The following is a 20195-nucleotide window of genomic DNA, read 5'->3' on the forward strand; positions in this document are numbered from 1 at the left end:
CTAAGGAGTCACATGTACATAAGTATTCACAGCCTTTGCTCAATACTTTGTTGATGCACCTTTGGTAGCAATTACAGCCTCAAGTCTTTTTGAATATGATGCCACAAGCTTTGCACACCTATCTTTGGGCAGTTTCACCCATACAAGCTCCATCAGGTTGGATGGGAAGCATCGGTGCACAGTCATTTTCAGATCTCTCCAGAGATGTTCAATCGGATTAGAGTCTGGGCTCTGGCAAACTCCAGGCGGGCTGCCATGTGCTTTTTACTAAGGAGTGGCTTCCGTCTGGCCGCTCTACAATACAGGCCTGATTGGTGGATTGCTGCAGAGATGGTTGTCCTTCTGGAAGGTTCTCCTCTCTCCACAGAGGAATGCTGTAGCTCTGACAGAGTGGCTATCGGGTTCTTGGTCACCTCCCAGACATGGGTTCTCCCCCAATCACGCAGTTTAGACGGCTGGCCAACTCTAGAAAGAGTCCTGGTGGTTCCGAACTTCTTCCATTTACAGATGATGGAGGCCACTGTGCTCATTGGGACCTTCGAAGCAGCAGATATTTTTCTGTACCCTTCCCCAGATTTGTGCCTCGAGACAATCCTGTCTCGGAGGTCTACAGACAATTCCTTGGACTTCATGCTTGGGTTGTGCTCTGACATGCACTGTCAAGTGTGGGACCTTATATCATGTCCAAACAACAGAATTTACCACAGGTGGATTCCAATTAAACTGTAGGAACATCTCAAGGATGCTCAGTGGAAACAGAATGCACCTGAGCTCAATTTTGAGCTTCATGGCAAAGGCTGTGAATACTTATGTACATGTGATTTCTTAGTTTGTTTTTTAATAAAATTTGCAAAAAATATAAATATATAAAAAAAAAAAAAAAACTTTACACGTTGTCATTTTGGGGTATTGTGTGTACAATTGAGGACAAAAATTAATTTATTCCATTTTGGAATAAAGCTGTAACATAAAATGTGAAAAAAGTGAAGCGCTCTGAATACTTTCCGGATGCACTGTATGTCATCACAGTTCATACAGTAATGAACAATGTATCAGATTTTATTTTTGCTATATGTAAACAGCATTACCGGTTATATAGTGGATGTTTTGTTTCCTTTTCACAGGTTGGTTATATTGCTATGATAACATTTTGTGTGTATAACTTCCAGCTTGCTTTTATTTCATATTAAGTCTCAGCCACATTTTTATTATTTGAGTTTGAAAGAGGGCCGTGTCAATATTTGTATGCATGGTTTTTAATAAAAATTACATTGACTGCTGCAAGACTCCATTACACACACACATATTGTATGTATGTATATATATATATATATATATATATATATATATATATATATATATATATATATATATACACATACACACACATATATATACACATATATGTACACACACACACACACTATACACTCAGTGATCACTTTATTAAGTAGACCTTTCTAGTACTGGGTAGGACCAACTTCCCATTCCTTCAGCACAGACAGAATTCTTCATGGCCTGGATTCAACAAGGTGCTAGAAACATTCCTTAGAGATTCTTTTCTATGTTGACATGATGGCATCACGAAGTTGCTGCAGAATTTTCGGCTGCACATCCATGTGGTGGATCTACCATTTCACTATATCACAAAGGTGCTCTAAAGAAATAGATCTGGTGACTATTAGGGCCAAAATAGTACACTGAGCTCAATCATGGTTGTGGAACTGGTAAAAGATACGCACATTATCCTGCCACATTTAACCATTAGAATATGGTAGACTGTAGCATAAAGGGATGCACATGGTCAGCAACAACACTGAGGTGGGCGGAGGCATTTTAAACAATGCTCAATTGGTAACAAGTGGCCTAGTGTGTGCCAAGCAAACATTCCACAAACTGTTACACCACCACCCTGAACCAGTGGCACAAGGCAGGATAGATCCATATTGTTTGTGCCAAAATCCAACCACATCAGCACGCGGAAATCAAGAAATGTCAGACCAGGCAAAGTTTTTCCAATCTTCAACTGTCCAGTTTTGGTGAACTAGCGCCCACTGTAGCCCATACACTTTAAGGTTCAATGTGCTGTGCATGCAGAGATGGTCTTCCGTATATCACTGGTCTAACACATGACTGAGTTATCATTGCTCTCCTGTCAGCTTGAACCAGTCGGGTTATTCTCCTCTGGCCTCCCTCACTACGAAGGCATTGTCACACACCATTGTGGAGTTTGGTTTGAACAAATGAACCGCTTGACTATACATGCTTTTATGCTTTAAGTAACTGCTACATAAGTTCCACTAAGTGTTACACACACACATACATACAGGGAAATACTTGTAAACACAATAAGGTCCTCTTATAAAGCACTGTACAGTATGTCCAGGTTCTGTTTTTAATTTTCATGGTGGCTTTAAAATGCAAGTTGCCAAATATAATAATAATAAAAAAGTAAATACATATATATGTAGAAGTTCCCATCATTTGAAATAACAGGAGATGTTATTTTTGGTAAAAGGCAATGGGCTTACCGACAGCGAGTCTTAGGTGTGTGCAGCACTGCAAACCTTTATACTTATAATTTTTCATTTACTGGCTCTTATAAAAGCCAAAATTACACGTTAGGCTTAGTGGAGCTTAGAAAACAAAATAAAAAAAGCAAAGGGAAGAATGTACATGCGTGTTAATACTCACTCTGTATATAAATCCTCAATCATTGCGACAATAATTACAATAAGAGAGACTGCAAAGATCTGACACCCTGATCCAATGAGGGATGAAAAGATCAGTGGGTGACTTGACGGTCTGAACACATCTCCATGGACCTGTTTCCAACCATATTCATCTCCTAGATCACGATCCTGGGTTAAACAAAAAATAAAACAAGTCCATTTACATTATTCAGTACACCAGGCCATTGAAACTTCCATCAGCAGACATAAACCTGTGTGTGAGGCCAATAAAACAATGCTAATTGTCATCTGTGTAAGGATACACTTAATGGGAGAATACATACATAAAGAGGATTGATCTAAAAACAAGTACATCATCTTACTGCAATAAAAAAAACAATTGAACTCTTGAGTTCACCTGAAAAGTTTTCCTTTCCCAACTAGGCATTATGTGATTGGTCATGTTTAAGCCAATACCAGGGGTGCTGTTCCACTGGAAGCAATTCTCCATCTCTGCAGGGGATGCTGTTAATTTACCACCACCAGGAATGCCAGTCGTCGGATTCAGATGGCGAAAGACTGACCCAAGACTAAAGCTAGGTGTCAAAATGCCGACACCCATCTTTAGCCCCACGCCGAAATCCCGACGCCCAGCATCCAGAACGAGGTAAGCTGGGAATAGTTAGGTTGTAGCCGCAAAGAAGGAGGGGGTTAAGGTACCCCCGAGGGGGGACTTAGGTTTAGGTTGCGGGAAGGGGATTTAGGGTTAGGCACCACCCACGGGAGTCTTAGTGGTTAGGCACCACCAAGGGAGGGTAATAGGGTTAGGGGCGGGGAAAGAGGAGTGTTAGCATACTTACGAGCCGCTTTTGGGATGTCCTCCCTTCGGGCTTCCGGCGTCTGTATGAGAACCGACGGCTATTCAGCCGTCTGTATTTCATACCTAATTCCCTCTGCAGAACAATCAGCTGGCAGAACTCATTCCATAGTAAATAGAAATATCACAACACACTTATGATATATAGAATACAAGTGAACTAATCCAAATGTAAATGTTCGACAGACCTCATGAACAAAAACAAAGATCACAAAGATTAACAAAAGAGTGTGTATTGTATTTCTATGTCCAAACAGAAACTTATCCCGTGAGTGTGCTGCTCAGTTAGTACAGAAACAATACGAGTCCCTGGTAAGGATATTAACTGATGACACTCGCTGGTAATAATTTACTGTTAGAACTACATCTTAAATTAATTTACCGGTCATCCATATAGCATTAACATATTACACAGAGCTTTACAGAAACAAATTCAGTCATCTACTTTAATCCTTGCCCCATGGCAGTTTACAATCTACATTCTCTGCAGAAGAAAATAAAATACAGGTGCACACTAAGCACTAAGTATATTTACTAGAGTTGGGTATGGGATCCCGGCGGGTGGGATACAGGCGGTCAGAATACTGACCTCGGCACCCCGACAATCAGAATCCCGCCACCATTAAGTACCCCAACGCTAACCCATACCCCTAACCCTCCCTCCTAATTCCCGATACTTACCCTTCGGGATTCCGACGGTCGGGATTCTGGAGCCGGTATTTTGACTATCGGCATCCCATCAGTTTGGTTTTTAGTACATTTAGACAAAAATGTATGCCCACCTACCACTTCAAGGTGAACCTCATCAGGTGGGTCTCCAACATCCGTAATACTCACAATTTACACAGAACATAGCTATAATAAATGCCTCATTCCAATATGTAGACTGCAATGCAAGTGACCTATATTGTAATCACATGTACCAGGTGGGAGGAGTGCTAGTCCAGGCAGAAGGAGTGTATATTAAATACAGATAATGTGTCAAATGAAGTTCACCTTGATGTGGTAGGTGGGCATACATTTTTTGCAAACATGCAATAACCCAATTTAAAATCCATGTTAATTGTTAGTTTATTATAAATGATTTGATTATCAGTATTCTTAGTGCTTAGAGTGTGCACCTGCATTTGTGCTTTTCTGCATGGAACTACAAGTCTCAGCATGGTAGCACCTCTTAGGTTTAAAATTAGGATGTGCAGCCCAACCCAGCTGCCGCCTCCTCCTTTTTCATCTATATACCCTATCACATGGACACACACACTAGGGTTACATTTTTGTCATAAACCAAGGCTGGTGGTATGCTAGGTCGACATTCATTATGTCGATATACATTAGGACGGCATGGACAAACTGTTAACATGCAGCATGTCGATAGGTTTGGCTTGTAGAGATTCATCATGTATACATGATAGAATGTAGAGCCATCGTCCCTGGTGGCCCAGTGGTCACAGCTGCTCCGTTCATCTGGGTCCTGGCAGTCACATGTGCAGCAGATCTGATGCAGACATCTGACGAGCTGTTCTGTGAAGTATTACTCCCCTATCCCAACAACTCAGTCTGCATTCTGAGACATTTCAGATGTTGACATTGTGCATTTACGGATATTTTGACATGTTACCTGTCTAATGTCGACACTGCGGTGTGGACATTATGAATGTTGAAATGGTCACCATGTGACTGGCCTGCCAGAGTCCATTCATTTTGGGAAACCAGGGAAGAAACTCTGAATTTGACATCATCTCTACTCCAATTTGAAGCAATAGTGACAGACTTATCAACCACCAGCGTGTCATCAGTACACTTTGCCCTCAGTTATATAAGGGGAGTATCTGTAATTTTGTGTTTCTATGTAGATTTAAGCACCAATTTGGTTTTCAAATTTTTATTCTGTACAGTTATGGTCTTTGTCAAGAATTGAACTGATTACCTCAGGTCTGAGAGACAGTATTGCTAACCACTATGCAACCGTTCTGCTGCAAGGCAAAACAGTGCAGAATGGTGGTGTGGGAGATGAAACCGTACAGCTGGTTTATATGCGCTATCAATGAAACAGTTAACATTTTACATAACCAAGTTTACTGTGGGTACTAATGTAATGCAAAATTCTTACCATATCATCCATTTCCTCTTCCTTGCTATACCGTGCATAATCTTTTCTCAAGGTTCTCATTAAAATCATGGACACCAATCCCACCAAGAAAATAACCATCATAAAAGAATTGAAGATTGAAAACCAGTGTATCTACCAAAAAAAACAAAATGTTTTAAAATGTAGTAAGTCACACACATGAACCAAGTATTTCTGTTGTACCGGTTCAGAGCATAATCCCATCTTTGCCGATAAGGTTGTTGCACCAGCTCTAAATCCACAGATTTTGCTCTGGAAGCAACTAAATAGTAACACAATGCGTTAATAACTGTTTCACAGTCATAGAATTAAAAATGTATTACCCTTATAAGTGATGTATTAAAAAGACACTATAAAAGGCATTATAGCTTTTGAAAAGGGGGAACATCTGAAGTGTCTATACAGCAATTGTAACAGGAATGAATGTGACAATTGCTCGCACTGTATTCTCATGCTAACCATACAATAGCACGATCCGAGCAGATTGCCAGATTTTCAACGTGTCGTAAGATGAATAGTGTAGAAATCGTGTATTTTTTAAGGAGGATAAGATCCGATGTGCTCTCCGCAGCTCCTAAAACGTATCGCATGATCAGATGTGCAGCCCATATGATCCATCGTATTCGTATGCTGATCGCGCCGTGTTTTTCACCATGCATCTGACCGCTGTCATTTCAGTGACATTTTGAATAATGATAATCAGTTTTTCAGCAGGCACGCAATCGATCGTAACGGAGATCGTATGTACATCGTGTGTTTAAAGTGCGTTCGGGACTGCCGGAGGTTCAAGGTAAATTGTAAGATGAAAAACAAATCTTTACTGCGCTAGGCACTATTAATAAATTGAAATTCAAATATCTATATCAGGTTTGTTGTCTGTTTAATAAACAGGAGGCATATTGTAAAATAAAAACTGATATTTAATACATACAAATTAATCCACATATAGACAACACATGAATAAAAATCAGTCATAAAAAACTGCAGAGATCATATAACTCTAATAACTCTGCATTAATATGAGAGTATAACTTGATACCATATCACTGAGGTTCCACAGCACAACGTTCTGATACTGCCACTGTTGTAACAGTGTGGCTTTAAAGGTAGCAATTAGTTTCCAATGATAAGACAGCTAAATTCCGCTGTTTAATAAGCATTCACTACTGGCGTCCCAGTGTGAAGTATATTCACGCGTGAATTCTCCAGCGTGACTATACTTCACACTGGGACGCCAGTAGTGAATGCTTATTAAACAGCGGAATTTAGCTGTCTTATCATTGGAAACTAATTGCTACCTTTAAAGCCACACTGTTACAACAGTGGCAGTATCAGAACGTTGTGCTGTGGAACCTCAGTGATATGGTATCAAGTTATACTCTCATATTAATGCAGAGTTATTAGAGTTATATGATCTCTGCAGTTTTTTATATGACTGATTTTTATTCATGTGTTGTTGTCTATGTGGATTAATTTGTATGTATTAAATATCAGTTTTTATTTTACAATATGCCTCCTGTTTATTAAACAGACAGCAAACCTGATATAGATATTTGAATTTCAATTTATTAATAGTGCCTAGCGCAGTAAAGAGTACTTATGCTTACACCATACAGGTCTATAAACACTCAATTTTTGGCATTCTAAGTACAAGATATTATGGACCGGATTCGGAGTTGGCAACACTGCCGAAATTCTGCATGCTGGCTGCAAAGTCTAATGAGAGTATCCACCCGTGTTCTGAGTCGCATGGATCTCTGCAACTGCACAGCACCCAGTCCTGTATATGCTAAAACAGCAGTCATCCATACCCCATGCAAGGTACAAGAGATACAACAGAAAATCTTTTACACTGTACATGTGATATTCTGTTTGATACATCTTATGCTTTATTGTAAAGCGACAATTGGGTGACATGGACTGAACATTTTTTGATGCACTCTGGATTGTTACTTTTCTTCCTTTTCCTCCTCCCTTAGAGTCTTCTTTTGGGGATTGATTTGTTTTTGTATGTATGTTTTGTGTGAAATCAAGTACTTACTCTGTGTTGGAAAAATGAGGGGTCGAGGTACTTATCAAATCGATCTTCAAACCGGACATCAGATTTTTTCCATTTAACCTACAGGACACATGGAATAAAATATTAACTTGATCATCATCATTCATGAGCATCAAACATTATAATCGAGCCAGAGACAACAATGTAAAATCACTGTTGCTACAAGTCACAGTCTGATGTCAGTACTTCTTTAAACTGGAAGTACTTTTAAATATATTGGACTGGAATAATAAAGAATACTTTAGATTACATACTACCGGATGTGCATACATTTTTCATTTACAATTACGTAAAATGTTGCACAATAAACGTGATATTTTTTTTAACTACTTTTTGTTTCTTCATTTAAAAATAAAGAAAATAAAAATTAGATAGCTATATCTATCTGCAAGATGGGATACCAATTAGGTAACTCAGATAGCAAAATGCCTCAGTGTAAACGCCGAATCACCACGCCAGTTATGTACATAACACTCTTCCCAGTCAGAATATTTCTGACTGGTAGGGGAAAATCTGGGCTTTAGGATTTCAGAAAATGTATCAGGCTGTCTATTAGGACACTACACAAGATCTGTTCCCAGAAATCCTGGCCCTGTCTACATGGTTTTCAGCAATTGGATAGGGATCATTAAAGAGAAGGATTTATTTTTATTTTTTTGCAGTGAACAAGGAAGTGTCTGGCTGCCTTGAAAGAGTTCATACTGAGTAATCCCTGAACTTTATATATTTGCATATGATGTAGTAAGGCTCAAATCAAAATACATTTGATCATTAGCCAGATACCTTCATCGTAGAGTGAAACTTTAATTCTACCCAGGGTGGTGTTTGGAAGCGGTGTAATGCTGTAGAGGGGTGTGTGAGCAGGATTTGCAGCTTCCGATTGGTCCTCCTGCCACATTCCTCTCTGCAGCAGGAATAACTTGCATAGCTGCCTAGGTGTACAGCTTTAATTCACTAACTCAAACTTTAAAAAAAAATAGAAGGATGGTTTACCATTAGCTCATGGAGTATTTAGCAAAGTATTAGCACAGTTTAAGCAATTGTAAAAAAAGGTATCTGTAGATCCTTTTGACAAACATTATACACATGGCAATTTTAAATGTCAACCATGCAATGGACGCAACGTGTTGCTGCTAAGGAGCATTTGAGTACATATTTGTATGTCAGACCTTACATTATCCTGATATTAATACACAACCTTAATGGAGCATACACATGGTCAGATTTGTCAGATGAACGATTGAACGATTTTACCAAAGTTTTGAACGATTTGAACGAATTTACATGAATGGAATCGTTCAAGTCTGACTGCAAACACATCAGATGTCAGATATCGTTATCTGACAAACAGGAACGCGCATTGTTCCTCGTCCATCGTTCAGGCATGTCAGATATGTCAGATTTTCCTTCCGATGAGAACGTACATACAATATCATTCACACCGTGCACCAGATGCAATGAATAAACAATGTTCTAACACTATGTAAAACCTTAGACTTTGAACTAGCAGCTACCAGTTGTGATCTGGCGGCACTATTGTCATTATGTGAAATCCAGTGATTATACATCCCACTCTGGTCATAGCTGAAGCCATTTAGTCATTGGGAGCTCAGTAGAAGTCTTAGTAGTTTTAATTAACGCAACATATAAATAACAGTAATAAAATAAATAAAATAGTATAATGATCGGTACTAAAGCAACGACTGCATGATTTCTATTAACTTACAGAGTAGGACATTGGAACCTTTGTGTTTGGGACAAGCTTGATTTTTCCTTCACTTGTAAGATTAACATCCACAATACGGTTCCCATTATATCCAATTTCAAGCTTTTTATATGTCCAAAGAAAGTAATCTTCTCCATTTTCATCAGCCTCGCCAACAATACCTACATTTAACACACATAAGGAGGAAATCTGTAGTAGCAGCTAAACTAAAAAAGCCAAAAAAATCAAATCTAGATTATCAGTTTTGTCTGAAAATTGGTTTTAATACTTTTTACATATACTTGTTATTACATATCAATAAAAGGATGTGATCAATATACCGACCGCAAGGTTTCCGATGGCAAGTACCAGGGTTAGGGGGATGGTTAGCGTTAGGTACTAGGGGAAGGCTTAGGGCTAGGCACTAAGGGGGGAGGGTCAGGGTAAAAAGAGAGGGAGGGTTAGCATAACGACCAACAAAGTGTCGGTATTCTAACCCTGTCGGGATTCTGACCACCGGGAACCCGAAAGCCGGCATCCCATACCCATCCCTCAATAACATCCACAAGTCCTTAGAGAAAGGTCACTTTAGCAGAAGTGGTGTAATCCAAATCAAACTTAATTTCACTCACTATACTTAATGGCCAGTCACTGCTGACTTTTGCTGGGCATACTTTATAGCCTCTTTGCTCCACTTATTAAACATTTTGATGATAGGCACACACACACAGACTGCATACCACCCCAACCATCTAAGACACAGTACTACGCAAGTACATCAGACACAAATATTAAAAACTGCTTGAAACTGGCAATAACCTTCTAAAAATAAATTCCATTAAGATCCCAACATTAATGGGCAATTCAATTCTGTGTGATGTCGGGCAGCAATGTGCGGATGTGCACATTACCAAATATTAAGGTAGTCCAACACTGCAGATTTTCATGATCTCCTCTATGGGGTGCAAGGTAAAACTGCAATGTTGGTGCCGCTATGCACCTTTCCTTAACACAGATTGCGGCCATTGTACAGAATTGAATTTTTCCCGAAGTTTACCATGTGCAATCTTAAAGCAGCAAGGTATAAACACTTTTTTTTTTTTTTTAACCAAAAACACATTTTTGCTTATTGTAACCATAAAAATTTTTAACTTCTTCAAACATAAAAGGTACAAATAACAGAATATAACAATATAAGTACACATAACATACTAATTACAATATATAAAAACTAGTCAGCATTCTTATGGATTACCTCTTTAAAAAACTAAGCATAATTTAGGCTAAAATGGCAATTCCATCTCATGTGAAAAAGTGACCTCATTCAGATCGGTACAAAAACTAACGGTAGAGTAGGAAACCTCTCTCTCAGAGGGGAAATCAATTGTACACAATGTGCAGTTACAGTACGGCACTACAAAAACTTGCCGTACATGGCCGATGTGTGTGCAGCTGGGCATCGTGGACGCCCCCACTGAAGCATTTGCTTAAATACAAGAGATAATGGATCCGGGAACAGCTATGGGCTACTTATATGTGATAACTATGGAACCAGCTACGTACTGCTTACATACAAAAAATAATGCTGACTGGACCAGCTACGTGCCACTGGTGTATAACAAATCATGCAGTTGGGACCCTGTCTATGTACAACTTACATAAGACTAATAATACTGGTAGGACCCTGGCTGTGTGTCGGTCTAATTATAAAACACAGAAAAAGAGCTGTGGTGCGGAGACAAATTAAAGCAGTCACAAACCAGATTATTATATATATATATATATATAAACAGGGAGGTTTGGGTCCACACACTTTACATATGTACAGAAATAAGTTAATTAGAAACACAAACAAAGCTACAGTTTTTTGCTCTTTATATTTCCTACAGGATTTGAATCTACACCGATCGGCTCTTTACACACACACACACACACACGGTTTTCTCTAGACAGAAAAAAAAAAAAAAAAAAAGAGAGTCAGGTTTCCTCCGTAAAGTGTTTGAATACAAACACATGCATGCTTTCAGACGGCACGGTTGCAGTGTTAAGGCCCCCATACATCAGAGATTGATTGCAGCAATCATGCAATTTGCAATCGATTGTGTATAAAAATCTTTCCCTTTTTCAATCGATTGTGGCAATTCTGCAATCGATTGAAAAAGGGAAAATTTTTTATACACAATCGATTGCAAATTGCACGATTGCTGCAATCAATCTCTGATGTATGGGGGCCTTTACAGTCGTGAATAACTGCTGACAAGGACGACTGCCATCCACGGTCTTCTGTTTTAAAGTTTGAATAGAGAATGAAAGCATACGGCACAAAACCGATGCTCGTTAAAGTTACTGATCCATGGGGGAAAAAAAAATAACCACTTTTTTTTTACATCCGAACAAAACCATTGTGTGTATAATTGCCCATAACATACAGCAGTTACATGTGGATATGTACATATTATGCCTCTTGCTCAACAGGAACAGCATTTTTCATTGACAGGTTGGATTGCCCATCAATGGAAACTTTCACAGTTTCTATTATATTGTGTATATATATTTTTCTTAGCATTTTAATCACACCTTTTCACTTATTAACACATAGTTTTGCTTGAATCTTGTACTAACACTTTAGTCTCTCACTGCTGTGCTTCGCTGGGATGGCTTGCTATCGCCGGCTTTTTTGAGGTTCTGCACCCCAGATTCTGACCAAAGTGATAGGGACCTCCGGTATCAGAGACGCCGTGACGCGGCCCAGAGGCTTAGCCATATCTTTGCAAATATATGCAACTGAGATCTCTGAATTATCTACCACCATGTAGTTTTTCAAATCTTATTGCTGATTTCATTCAGTGTGCTGGAGGAATACTTTTTGTTGTTTCTTGGATTGCCTGCTATGCCAGAGTATGGTACTAGGTGACCTTTGTATCACTAAAACAACTACAGGTGCAATGTAAAATTGTGTTCCTGCATCAGGTGGTAGATAAAGAGACTGATCTCCATTACAAAAGTATACTGGACTCAGTCTATGACTAAAGCAGCTTGACAGAGGTCCCCGCAACAAATCCACCATATACATTTTATTGAGATCAAAGCCATATGAGATGCCATCAGTTCTTTAGTTCATGAACGCATATTATATTGTTAGGAAACAAGATGATATATTGATCAGTGAGTTTGTGTCTTGCACATGTCAAAAACTAGTATATACATGAAACGATCATCAATGGGAAAAAGAAAAGTACCCTGGTAGCTACTAATGTTATATATAATGACTGACATGTTAATCATCTATAGTGAATGCATACCCCAATATAAGTAAAGGTCATTGTGCTTAAACAACTAGAAAATCTAGAAAAGCGGTCGTTAATTGGATTGAACCAGTTTGTGCAGCAACTGTTTTGCATGAATATAATTAGAAGTACATTCAGACTTAAGAATGCGAGTCCATGATATGATAATTGTTATGGTGAGGCACAGCTATTTTATTGCTCTAGTTCCAGCTGTTATTTAAATTGAGAATTGTTAGGTTATGGTGTGATTACCTACTTAATACAATATTCATGCAATACATAGTTCATATTAATATATAACTTGCTTCTATAAAATCTCAGGAGGAGGGGGGTCAACAAACTTTGGCAGCACTAGTCCTATTTTTTATCATTTGCATATTATTAAGTCAATAGCAATACTTTGTTTTAATTGTATTCCAAGAGGGGTTTAATACACTTTATATATAAAATATTGCCGGTAGTTTAGGAAAATGGATGTAGCATAATCTTATATTAATTGAATAGGTTTTATCACAATGATTGCGTACTGTCTGGCTGCGTGAAATGTATTTAGCCTTATTTTCTATATTTAAGGAAATAAAGGTCTTACCCCATATTGGTAAATCATCTATGTACATCTGGTACCAGTAGTGGTTCTTTATTGCATAAACAAATGCATCTCGCTTTGCTTTGTCCAATTCAATGTCACAATAAGAAGATTGCATGACATCGCCTGTATAAAAGAACAAATCTCATTAATTTACCATAACTATTACATTATACAAAGTCAGTGACATTACATGACTGGGCATTAACTACACACAGACGGTAGGTGCAGTTAAAATACAAAATGTACTTTCATATTGTTGTACTTTATCACAGGTCCCTCTGCACCACAGTGCCAAAATATCACAGTTAAACAGAAGGAATAAGAGAGACTCATAAAAATAGACTACAAAAGCATACATTTTTGCATTTTGCTGAACTTCAACTTGCTGCTTGTATATATGCATACATTGTTCTTGAAAATATGAACATATTACTATATAAAGGTCATTTTTATGAGAACAACAATGTTCCAATACTCTAATTATTCAGAATGCGTTTATTAGCAATATTACTTAACCACTTTATAGCTGGCACATTAACAACCCTTTATGTGCAGGCCAACTAGCGGGCTTTTATGTTGTGACAACTGCGCTTCCATTTCTTAGCTTGCCCAATTACATTTTTGGTAGACTATATTGATAAATAGGCTTCTAATTTATTTTGTTTATCATATGAAAAAAGGGGCAAACAAATGCAAGATATTAAATTCCATCAAATACAATGATTAACTAACTAGTACTACAAAGCTATATACATACTAAATGTATTTAGTTAATATTGACTAGAGACCAATGATGTATTATATAGTCCAAATATGACAATTTATACTGCCAATAAATAATAAAAATGCTAATTTCAGCATTCAGTTATACCCCTTTTCCACCTAAATTCCGGGTCTGACCCGGAGTTGGAACAAAGTTCCTATCCGGATCAGACCCGGAATTTTGCCGGCGCCGGCTCAGGATATTCCCGAGTCAGCGCCGCTCACACCGCAGTCGGGTCTGCATAGACCCGGCTTTTGCGGAGTGAAAGTGGTCGCTTGGAGATTACGACATCTCCAAGCGCCACTGAAGCCGGACCAATCGGCCGGCTAGCAGCACACTCCAGGTCATCGTGACACGGAGTGCGATGTTCTCACAGCAGGGTTTCACGGGCTACGCCCGTGTTAAACCCTGCTAGTTACCTGGGTTGGATTGCCGGGTCACTCGACCCGGCGATCCAACTCTCTCCCCTTTTACACCAGGGAGCTGCCCGGGCTAACCCTTCAAAAACCCGGGTTTTAGCTCCGGTGTAAAAGGGGTATTACTATTATTTCTCTCCCACAGGGTTACAAAGGCCCTAACTTTACTGAAACCTCACAACATAACTAATATTACTACATCCAAAATAGTAGACACTATATTCAACGTTTTTAGCTGCTGATTGATTAGGGTGGGCCTGGCCAACTTGTGGCTCTCCAGCTATTCCAGTATACACTCAAAACAGTTCAACTGGTGAAATATTATAAAGATTTGTAGTTTTACAACAGCTGGAAAGTCACAGATTGGCCAGGCCTGGATTAGGGAGTGGGGCAGTACAGTGTTAACAAAATGGTCGACAGCTCTGACAGGCATATAAAGTAGTAGGAGAAACACGAGTCAGGGATGGGAGAAATCCTGGTCGTCATACAACCTGGTGATGTTTACATATACAGGACATTGGAGATGTCACTATCATTATTTCAGTCAGAACAACTTTCTCCAGAAACACGGGTTAAGAGACCCTATTTGCGAATCGTAAGGAGCAGGTGCTGTGGGGTATGCAGTGGTGAATAGCTTGCTTATTGTTTTTTTCTCTCTCACCTTTAAATGCAATATGTAACCCGCTAAACTCTAATTCAACTCCTTGAAGAGCTTCTCCTAAGGTTTCATGATAGTGGCCAATACTTTTCTGTGATCCAACGCAGAATGGCAGGGAGAAATACTTGTATGTCTCTTGCCTATTGTGGTATGGCCCTACTGTATTCATCCATAAAACCACCTCTTCACCTTCGTCATACTAGAGAAAAGGAAAAAGAGAAACAATGTCACTATTAATGAACTACACATCCACAAACGTACAAAATGGGAAGGAGTGAAAAGCAGCGCATACAGTTTACTTCTTTGAACTTTAAGATCCCCCTCTCCAAAAAAAAATGGATGTTCTTGACTCATTGCCATCTGGGCATTTACTAAACATAATTACTTCTGCAACACACGGAGCTGACTATCTTGTGAATTAAAAGCTGTGTTCTTCTAAGTAAATACTATGTGGCCTACCTCACCTCATACCACTCGAAGGTTCAAATTCCAATGCGTAAATGAAACCGCAATAACACAAACATAGGCTAAACATTAATAACCAGACACACATGTTCTGCTACAAATACTAAAAACGATTGGTGTGGCTGGATAATTTACAAACGGAGATTCCCTTTATGTCATATGTCAGAGGAGAAGTATTTCAATAAGCGAATGTAAGGAAAAAGACCAAAGTGGGAATATTTGTGTATAGAAATCGGTTTGCTTTTGTATTGTGTCAATTTGCAAAGTTCCTAGGTCAGCTATAGACTACAAGAAAGTAACATGTATGTATTGTGAGAATTTCATGACATGTCTCAGTCCCTTACTTCTCACCACTAAAATGCTTAACATTGGAAAGCTGTAAAATCTATCCTGATTGCTGACTGAGGACCTCAGTTTAGGAATGACTACCAGGAAACAACCAATGTACCTGTGCAGCTAGAATGTGTCACTCAGAGAATCACTCTTATTTTTTAGCCCTATGGTTGCTCAGATACAATGCTTTACTTATGGCCATATTGGTCACCAAAGTTTTATTACTCAGCTGAACGTTTGTGGCTTTGAACATTGAGTACAGGAACTTTATTTGAATAAGATTCACTTAATCATGTTAGAGTGAAGTTAAGTAAGCATTAAAGTGGCGTCCTAGGGAGTGGTTTTTCCTGGAGATAAATGTAAGCTGTATCATCCCTGTGGTACAATAAGCTAGCACCTGTGTACCCATATAAATGTCCATAATCCCTCCCATAGTATTTTCACTACAGCAGTGAGGCTGTCAGACCAGCCATTGCATTGAGGACTGTGTAATGGTTCATCACTCCCTCACACACTTTAAGTACAGACCAGAAATTCTGCATGTTCTATTTTAGCAGTTGCATATAAGCTGCATTCACCAAGGTGTGACTATGGCTAAAATCAGTGCAAATTGTTTTATTTTCCTTTGAACAGAAACACAATATTTATCATCTTTGAGCAGAAATACAACCCAGTGTTTGGAACTTTACACTTCTTTACGTTCTTCCAGCAAGAACTATTAGAAGTGAAGCGTATTATGTGGAAGTACATGGATTATAAGTACTTAGGAAGGGGGTAAATAATAATACATTTTTAAAGCAGGAGCAGCAGGCTTTAAGAGCTCTATCCATACCAAATCAGTTAATGGATAACTCCTACTAACAGAGCTAATCATGTGAGAACAGTGCAATTCATTTCTTAAACAAGAAAAGACCTTCCACAGAGGCATGTTATCACCCATGTACACGCCCTGCTAGATAAGTAGAATGACTTCACACTGAGAGGTCACAGTTACCAGCAAAGACAATACCACCCATCTCCCTCTGCATTATTTGACTGGCTTTGATTCAGATTAAGGATTTAAAGAAGTATCAACATCTGGAAGATCTTTCCCAAGAGATACATGTTAAAAGTAAAAACCACATATCCCAGTCTAAACAGTTTGTCCATGTGCCAGGACTAGGTGGAGCCCCCAATAAATATTTAACCACATAGTTTGTGACCCCGACAGGCTGTGCATTAAGTGACATGGCTGCAAACAATGTGACCAGTCAGAGACGCACACTGGGCAGCTGCAGTAAAATAATCTTACAGCAGCCGCCAATGGCAGAGGGGCCTCCGGGACGCTTTGCATCCTTCCACCCTCGCCCAGTGACTGCCACGCTGCTGATGGGGCAGCACAGCAGGACCCCCCACCCGGCAGCTGAAGAGACCAGCAGATGGAGAAATGTGAAGTCGTGATGGTCCAATGATCGATATTCTGACAGACTGCCGATAGATATATTTTTATATATAGACAGGAGAGATAGATCTGTATATTAAGTTGGTGCCATTGACATCTGATTGGACAAAGCCACTTCTAACCAGTATCATGACGACAGCCCTTTAGTGCTGGGCATACACTCTACAATTATCTGTCAGACATCTGTCCAATCTGGCTTGATGGAATGAAAACCTGGTAATGTATGGGAGCAAATGATATTCAACCATATGGTCCCAAACACTGGAAAACTGACAAAAACGGTTGTTCAAATTCGTTTGATCCATTTTCCAGTGTTTGTTAGCAAATGGTCGATTGTCATACACTACCAAGTTTTCATTCCAACCAGACAGTTTGGACAGATGTCTGACAGACAAATGTATAGGGTATTGCCACAGCATAAGTGTCCACATGGCTCTGCAGAGGTCATCAGTGCTAAGGGGTAAACCCTTTTCTTAGTACAAACAACGTATGGGGATGGGGCAAGGTCAAGTGAAACAGGTAGGATGCATAAAACTCTTATAAGCCATAGTGGTTTTGTTTTTATACATAGTCTAAGATGCTTTTTCTGCTCAACAACAGGAAAAAAATAACTTGTTTTTCCAGTTTATTTTCACCAATTATTTTATATACTACAGACAACAAAAGGTTTGTCCTTAGACCTAAATATAGGCAGGTTGCTAGCGCCAATAGGTAGCCTAAAAGGCAACTAACTACACATACTAGTGGAAAAAAGCCATACATCAACACTGCTGATCAGCCCTTTTCCCCTACACATCCCGATTCCACTGGCTTCCATGACAGATTTACCATGGCTCGCTTCCTATCAACCCAATGCTTCCTTCAGTGTCTATACCACTGGAACACGTACCCTCCACTCTCAGCAAGGCTCTATTCTTACACCACGGCCTTTTGCATTGTACTCCTCTACTCTTATTGAACTTACCTTTTCATTCAGACAAAACCTACTTCTTCCCCCTCACCTTTGCTATCTGTGCAACCAAATGCCTGCCTCACATGGCTGTTCCAAAAGCAACCTAAAAGCTCAACAGGGGGGTGTTTGGAATTCAATTCATTGTGATGTTGAATAGCCACGGGAGGGAGCTCCCGAACTATTCAATACACCGCGTTGTTTGGGCGGGCAAAGGATTTCTTCTTGCACCACCCTGGGGATGCGAAGAGAAATCCGACAGAAGTGCCGGTCGCGCAGCTGTCTTACTGCTTAGTGCGACGCTAACAGCTGCGCGCCGGGCACTTTAGTCAGAGAATGCCGGTTCTCGCGCTTCAACACCCTTGTTAAGTTGCGAGAACCGGCATTCTCCGACATAATGCACTGAATTGAATAGCTTCGGGAGCTCCCTCCCGGCACTATTTGATTCGCGTTGAATTGAATTCCCCCCACATGTCCAAAACAGAACTTCCCTTATACTAGCTACTTCCTTCAATCTAAACTTCAACACTATCAAGTCCACAATTTCCTCAGTCTTCTAAATGACTACCTTGGTGCCAATCTTTATTACGCCTTCTGCTTGACTACTTTTTCATTTAGACTCTCTCCCAGTTCTGTTGCCGCCATCCTCAAAAAACTGCGAGAACACTCATGATACAACCAAAATGCTTATATTTGTTCAGCTTCAACTACTGCGACCTCCGCCTATTTGGCATTTCCTTCACTTACCTGTCCCTGCATCAATATATCTTAAAATGAAATGGTCTTGAACAGCTCCAAATCCACGGCACCACAGAAATCGCAGCACATCCCTACAATGCCCCCCCCCCCCCCATGTCCTACAGAATACAATTCAAATAAATCAATATAAAATATATATATACATATACATACACACATACACACCTGGCCTGCACTTTGAAAGTAGTAAGGGCGTACCAGTTTAAGTAATATAGGTGGACATCATGAAGGCAATTTTCACACTAATACCCCTTTCACGCAGAAAAGCAAATTGCTAATTTGTGCATCAACACGGGTCCTTTCTCTGCATGGGGGTCAACCCAGGTCAAAATTCCCACCACTTCAGTCCTGGGAATTGCGACCCGGATTGACCCTTTCACACAGAAGAAATACATGGGTTGATCCACAAATTATCGGGACCAAATGCTTGACCCGGGAATTTGCTTTTGTGTGAAGGGGGTACAGGCTGGGACCGGCAAAAATATATAGTGTTTCAAATGCCGGTTAAAAACTGGATTTTTTAAGTTTTTGTGTGTGAAAGTGGTGAGTCACTGTCACACTATTCCCTCTTCCACACTCGCTCCCCATGTCTAATCTCAGCCCTCTTCTCATAGGACTGTAAACTGACAAGAGCAGAGTCCTCTCTTGCCACTTGATTTTATGTCTGCACATATTTGTCTACTTAATGTTACGGTTTTATGTTCTGCAAGGCAATATGGCAAATAACAAAACACTAAAAAATGTAAACCTCTGGGCATGAAGTGCTGATTTAAATATATTAGGATCAAAGTTCAAGAATTGTACTACCATACTGGGCAGGATCATCTAGGTTTGCTGGTTGGGTTAGGCTGGAAAATGAAGAATCAATTTAAACTTTTTATTAATTGTTCAATAGATAACCATGGACAGATTCGAAGTTCTGAATGTATGCATCGTCCAAGAGAAGACAAGTTACCACAGAAAATTAAAAAGGATTTCAAGCAGACATTTCACTCCTGCTGTGCGCTGTCAATATTTATTCAAAGACTACCGCCTTGTACTATTCTTATATCTTTGTATTGCTAGAGATTGCGGACGGCGATAATCCTTGTCAG

The 20195-nt window shown here is 39.5% G+C and overlaps 1 protein-coding gene across 1 annotated transcript in view; it reads right to left on the bottom strand.

The window, feature by feature from the left end:
- Positions 1-20195, bottom strand: part of TM9SF3 (transmembrane 9 superfamily member 3) — a 48283-nt gene that overhangs the window by 17349 nt on the left and 10739 nt on the right. The window contains exons 2-7 of the mRNA XM_088475809.1: positions 15158-15353; positions 13318-13440; positions 9463-9623; positions 7719-7796; positions 5660-5791; positions 2695-2861 (exon numbers count right to left, since the gene is read on the bottom strand). Of these exons, the coding sequence (XP_088331935.1) occupies positions 2695-2861; positions 5660-5791; positions 7719-7796; positions 9463-9623; positions 13318-13440; positions 15158-15353 (857 nt within the window). The remainder of the gene's footprint in view (positions 1-2694; positions 2862-5659; positions 5792-7718; positions 7797-9462; positions 9624-13317; positions 13441-15157; positions 15354-20195) is intronic.

This window comes from Taudactylus pleione, unplaced genomic scaffold (assembly GCF_031769625.1).
Source record: "Taudactylus pleione unplaced genomic scaffold, aTauple2 ptg000016l, whole genome shotgun sequence".
NCBI lineage: Eukaryota > Metazoa > Chordata > Amphibia > Anura > Myobatrachidae > Taudactylus > Taudactylus pleione.